This window comes from Hibiscus syriacus, unplaced genomic scaffold (assembly GCF_006381635.1).
Source record: "Hibiscus syriacus cultivar Baekdansim isolate YM2019G1 unplaced genomic scaffold, ASM638163v2 tig00110927_pilon, whole genome shotgun sequence".
Taxonomy (NCBI): Eukaryota; Viridiplantae; Streptophyta; class Magnoliopsida; order Malvales; family Malvaceae; genus Hibiscus; species Hibiscus syriacus.
In genome coordinates, this window is record NW_024062914.1 from 548,702 (window position 1) to 555,656 (window position 6,955).

Genomic DNA, 6,955 nt, shown 5'->3' on the forward strand with positions numbered 1-6,955 from the left:
CGAATGGAATTACACCAGCAGCGACAAAAGAATTTGAAATCTCCACTACAGTCATGTTACTAGGGGCTCTAGCAGCTCTCTGAAACATGCGGAAGATAGCTCTATTAATGCGTCTTCATTCATCTCAGAATCTTCATCTTCAGTGACGGGAGGGTCTCTCACAGGAGTAAACTGATCATCATGAGAAAGAGTCGGATCTACTTGCGGAACAGGAGGATCACGTGGTGATATCAGATCGTCTATCGTAATAGAAGGTCGAGCGACTCGCCCTCTACCACGTCCACGTCCTGTCCTACGACCTCTAGCAGCATTCATCGTTGGATTTATAAAGCTCTACAAAAAGAATTTGAAATATGTGTCAGATTAGCATCAGGGATCCCGAGAAAACTTTAAATTATAAAATAAGGTGACATTTTTTTTAAATTTCTTAAAAATCCAAAGTTTAGGACCCATATACAGTCCGAGTGTTTAAAACCGAAAGCTCTGATACCACCAAATGTAACCCCCCATACCCAGTCTGTAAGATAGACTCAAACCTAAGTGATCACATATCCCATTCAGAGGTTTTTTTTATATAACTTGTAGAACATTAAATATACTATAGAACAAAATATTAATAATACAGATATGTCCAAAACTATATCAAATACATGCCACCAAACATAACTGAAAAACATATAGAAATATATGTTCGTACAAAATAAGTTGTTGATTTCCTCTGATGCCAAATCTGCTAGTTCACGGTCTGTTGTTATCTGAAAAAGGGTAAAAACTATAGAATGAGCTAAAAAGTTCAGTGTGCTCCAAACAGTGTATAAAACATACAAAAAAATCTTCCAGTAAAATCAGTTATCAAACATGTTTTATTTTTTAAAAATATGAATACTATCCCCATCCATCAAGTCCAAAATGTGTAGGTTCCCCAGAACCATACACCCACCAACAAGTCCAGTAAGGCCCTGAGCACACAACAGAGGAGCCGGTAAATAAGGTCATGAGCACACATCAGAGGAACCTCCAGGTATACTTCCTCCAACATTATTCCCCCCAAATAATCATATTCCGTTTATAACGGATATATATATATATATATCAAAAATTAAAACATAATTCAGGTCAAGTACAAATCAGAGTCCATGTCAAGTATCATATAAAAATTCAGGTCAAATATCATATCAGAATCCATGTCAAAAATCAGATAAACTATTTATATGATAGTTTAAAACAGTAAAATAACACTGTCAGGAAACACACCTGTAACAGTCTGGGAAATCAGATAGGGAAGCCTATTATTAGGTCTGTCGATCACGTTCTGCTGCAGCGCTAGATCCTACGAATTGGAAAAATCCATATTGGAATCCTAATATAAATAATCTAAATATTATTTAAATAATATACGGAAACCTACGGGTAATTCTTGTAGTACGCGGTTCAGGCTGATCTAACGAACGGATAACACCGGACCTAATTGATCCTTGCTCAGGTGAAACACGAGTACCTTCATAAAATATTTTTATTGAATCAATCATTGACCAAATCTTAATTAAATAATCAAAATATTAAAATATTAAGCCTTTTGGGTTTACAAGCTCGATTCGGGAATTTTGGGTCAGAATTTGGCAAAACGAACTTCGGAATCAGATTCAGGACGTCAAAAAACATAAAGTATGACTTTCCGAAGATTTGAATTCTTGGTCAAAATCAAAGTCAATGAGTTTGACTGACGATTCGAAGACTTTCGCTTTTGCATTTTGTGAAAACGACCCCAAAAACGGATTCGGGACGCCAAAAACTGTCAGGATAGGTATTCTTGGAAAAGATTAACGGCTGTTTAATAGCCGGTCAAAGCCGGTCAAAGTTCTGGTCAAATGTGGTCAACAAATTGTCAATCATTTTACAGAAATAATACCTTTTTAAAACAATTACCAAAATAGCACCTTTTCGAATTAAATTCCCAAAATAGCATTTTTCGAATTAAATTCCCAAAATAGAAAATAGCACCTTTTTCTGAATAAATTCCAAAAATATCACCAAAATTGAATTAATTCACTGAATATCACCAAAATCAAATTAATTCCCAGAATATCACCGGTCAACTGTCGGGTCGGGTCAACGGTCGGGTCGGGTCAAAACCGGTCAAACCGGTCAAACACTTTGAAAAACCGATTGAACCGGTCATTTCTGCCTTCCCCACGCGCAGTGGCGGCGCGTGGGGGCGTTTCTGGTGGCGTAAAATTCACAGAAAAATTTCTAAAAATTATTTTGAGCGATTTCGAGATACTTACAAAGATCGGTTCAAAATTTTGAACGGCGGAGAGCTCGATTTCATCAAATCGGAAACTTTGACCGCTTCACCTCCCCACGCGCCGCAATCGACGGAGACCGAGAATGATACCGGCGGACTCGGAACGGCACAAGGAACACGATGGTACGGGAGGTGTCGTAAACGGAGCAACGATCGGCGATGAATTTAGGATTTTCTAGGCGATTGAGCTAAAAAGAGCGTCGATGCTTTGACTTGAAATTCACGGCGTTTGGCAGCGTTTTACTTCAATTAATTTAAGGGGATTGTTCCTGACTCGATAACGAACATGATGGTGCTTTCAAAATGACGATCGAAGTTCAGACGACGTCGAGATCGTCGTCGGAAGTTGACGTAGGAGAAGGGGATTTTTGGATGTGAAACAGAAAACCACGTATACATATATATATATATAAACAAAAAACATACCTAATATTTAAGGGTAAATTTAGGGCTTGGTCCCTAAATTTCTTTTAACTCTAAAATAAGCTACAAGTTTTATAAACTTTCAATTTAGTCCTCAAATTTCACCAATTCACTTAATTAACTCCTTCAAATTCAATTAATTATTATTATTATTTTTTCAAATTTTCAAGTTGTTACAATTAGGGTTGCGAGGTGTCGGTGAAGCTACTGGTGGTGGCATTGTACGCCACCGACTGCTAGTGGCGGCGGTGGCGTCGGGAAATGGGAAAGGGAGAAGGTAGGGGTAGGGGTAGGGGTAGGGGAATTTTTTTAAAAATAATATTTTTAAAATATATATATATATATATTATTTTTAAATAAATTCTCAAAATTATCAGAACATAACATATGTCATTCAATGAAGATTTTAATGACGTTTAATTCCTAAACACTAAAAATGTAACGTTGAAAATAATAGACATCTATTTTTCATAAAAAAAAATTAAACATTAAAATATTTTTCAATGTATAGTTTGAAGTTTTATTTTTTATATTAAACGATAAAATAATAACAAGAGTTGCGATAAAAAATCATGATTTATTTTTGGTTAGTTATTAAGTCATTATCGTCGTAGTTTTAAAATTAAGAAAATAATAACAATAATACTTAAATAAATTAAAATTAGCTTCTAATATTTATCAAAATGATCATTTTGATTCTTATTTTTTAATATTTTGACATTTAACATTTTGTTTTAGGATAAAAAGACTTTTATTTTAAAATATTAATCATTTATTAACTAATAGTTTTCATTTGAAGAGGGACCTTTTTGTCCAAAATAACAACTTTAGAGGCTAAAATGCTAAAAGTAATGAAGACCAAAATAATTATTTTAATAAATACTTTTTCAGCCACATCTTGTAATAGGCCCATTTTACAATGATGAAGGGTCCATTTAATAAAAAAAAAAGTAAAACATAACTAAAATACCACGAAGTTAATAATATATTCAATATATAGTTGACTCAAGTATTATTTGAAAATTGAAGTATGAATTTTATGTAATAAAATTTAGTTGGTAAATTATATAAAATTAAATATCAAATATAATTAAATTATTTAATAAATTATTCAAAATAAAATAAAAAGCGACCCGTCCGACTTGCACATTCCTACGTACGCTATCAAATCACATTTTCCAGTTCCATTATCAATTGAACTTTTTGAAGCACCCGATCCCGAAATATACACAATTTGATATATTGTTGAGAAATGAAACCTCTAACCAGAATTCTTATAATGGTGAAATAAAAATCAAACACCGTAATCTCATGCTTTGGTTTGACTATGCTTTCTCAATTATAGTCGGATCAATGTTACAATACCACCACTAATTTCCTACAAACTCAAGACGCAGGAGGTCCACTCGGTGGTGTCGACGGCGCCGTTGGTGTCCGCCGATTGGAAGTTTCGTCATCATCCGTTTGACCATCCGGGCTATCCGGTGACGCTACGGATTCTTGTGGCAGTCCCCCAGCATATTGTTGGATCACCAGCACTGATATCGTGGTTGCGAAATCGGATGATGCTAGAATATCCCCGATTACACCAAGCTCCGGACACTCGCTCCAGACGGTAAGTCCGGCGGTGATCGGCGATGTCATTCCTTGCCCTCTTCCAACAATGAATAAGTCTTGGTGGATGTCTAATGACCTTATAACGGAAACCGTTTGCTCCCCATTGTTGACAACTTGTTCAGTATATACGACCATCTCATTGTTTGCATTTTTCATCCTGAAATCATTTACGTAATCCTCGTCGAGCTGCTTTTCATTAGCGGTATCAGTTTCTACTGTTAGCATAGGTGGATCAATTTGATCCGAGGTTGGAGACGGCGGCTGCATTGTGGCGCTAAGTGATTCCTCACCGGCGATAAATCGCAGTACGGTGACTCTAACGCCTGGATTTTCACACATTCTCCATCCATATGCAAGTGCTTCTCGATCATCCGGACCACCAAAGAACAGCACCACCACATGGTGCGCCACTTCATTCTCCGCCACACGTGCTAGCGTGCTCAGGCCTCTATCGACTAAAATCCCGACCGAACAAGGCGCATTCGCCAGTAAGTTCTGGTTAACCGTGCGGAATGCCGGGTTCGTTACTTCCATCCCTCCATCAACTGTTTGTTGCTTGTGGAAAGGGATGATTATAAGTGCAACACGTTTTTCCTCGGCCAACCCACAAATATCTTCATGCATGGAGGAGTAAGGGGAAATGGCTGTGAGGGGCTGAACAGAGACGAAACTCGAATTCTGCTCGAAGTTTTCGAAAGCATGGATTATGTGGTCGGATTGAGCTTGAGTTCGGTTTAAAGCTGGTTGGCCAGATTGACGAGTGTTATGTACAATTAGCATTGCGGATGCACGACCAGTGAGTTCGACGAGATGGAGCACGTAAATGCATAAGGGAGACTTTTTTGTGGGATGAGAGGCTTCAAGTTGATTATTGTAGGGACATGACGAGGGGTGTGGACGCAGGTCAGCACTCGTAGCTCGCCTTCCGGTTTCGATATTTGAATCGTCCGACGTTTATAAGGTGCAAACCTCCTCGTCGGCCTATAAATCACGGCTACAATGGGAGAGATGATGGCGGTCATAACCAGAGCTACAATCACCATGATTGCAAATGCCTCATCGTCTAAGACTTGCTGATCTTTGCCAACGTTGAGTACAATCATTTCAATGAGGCCTTTGGTGTTCATTAGTAAACCAAGTATAAAGCCTTCACCATGTGGGATATTGTAAAAGGTTGTGACAAGCATAGTTCCCCCTATCTTACCGGCACAGGAAAGGATGATTACAACAAACATAATCCCCCATGTCTGTCCTTCTTGAATCGAAGTTACATCGGTCTTCAGGCCGCTAATAGCGAAGAACAGAGGCAGTAAAAGCCCTGACACAAAGTCCTCTAACTTTTCTAACAGAGTAACTCCAAGTGGTCCGTTGGGGATGATGAGACCGAACACAAACGCTCCTAAAACGGAATGTGTCCCAATGGCATCTGTAATGAACCCTGAGATCATAACCCCTGTAAGAATGAAACATATGTACAACTCACTGAATGATTCTCCTTCTGGGGTTCTCCTAATCATCCATGAAATTGCAGGCCTAACGAAAAGAATACAGATGATCACAAAAGCTGCACTCGAAAGAAGCACCCAAAGGGAAGCTAAGGAGGATGGATCGTTCTCCGCCAAGGCAATGGCTACAGCTAAAAGAATCCACGCACACATGTCGTTGATAAGAGCTGAAGACAAGGCCAATCTGCCCATTTCCGAGTTAATTAGCTTCAGCTCTGCTAGCATTCGAGCAAGCACCGGGAACGCCGTGACCGAGAGAGCAACTCCTAAGAAGAGAACGTAGGTGGCATGAGCAAGGGTTCCGAGGTCTGAGCCATGGAGAACGAAAGAGAAACCGATGCCAATTACAAACGGCATGATCATGCCGGCGACCGCGATTGCAAGAGCTTTCTTCCCCGTTTGACGAATAACCGAAAGGTCCATCTCTACACCGACGAGGAAGAGGTAGTAAAGAAGACCAATGTTCGCCATTGTTTCGAGCACCATCACACTCCTCAAAGGAAACATTGTATTGGCAAAGGTTTCGCTACGTCCTAGCGCCGATGGACCTAACAACGCTCCTCCCTGTTCAGATAACAAAACAACCATGAATCAAAAATCAAGATACAAATGCATAATCAGAGTAAATCATTAACTTACGAGAATCTCAGAAATCACTCGGGGTTGGCGAAGTGGTTTGAGGATGTAATCAAAGAAGCGAGTGCTGACAACGACGAGGGTCATCTGCAAGATGAAGAGAGGAAGCGAATAATCCAAAGGGTTATCACCTTGCCATACACCATTTGTAGTTATCATGGTGGGTGCATAGCAAACCACCGTATCGTCTGATTTGTTCGCCACCGTTTCCATTCTTATATATATGTTTTGCCTTCTAAAACAACGTCTCCTTCAATATACAACCTAATCTACCACCGCCACTTGCACTTTTACTCCCGCCGACCCCCCTACACTTACAACACTCATTTTTCATCACCGTCGCCGTGGATTCTGATCATGTTCACGTCACAACTTTGATTTCCTTGTTTTAGCGGATTAACAAAAACAAAAATAAATGACACAGTATCAGAGATATTGTTATTATTATTTTGTAGTCCTAAACTCCCTT

The 6,955-nt window shown here is 39.0% G+C and overlaps 1 protein-coding gene across 1 annotated transcript; it reads right to left on the reverse strand.

Annotated features, from left to right (window-relative positions):
- Window positions 1–4,114: 4,114 nt before the first annotated feature.
- Window positions 4,115–6,699, reverse strand: LOC120146492 (cation/H(+) antiporter 15-like). Its single transcript, XM_039160029.1, is given in 3 exon segments — window positions 4,115–5,208; window positions 5,211–6,414; window positions 6,490–6,699. Coding segments are annotated over 3 exon segments (2,508 nt in total).
- Window positions 6,700–6,955: the final 256 nt, after the last annotated feature.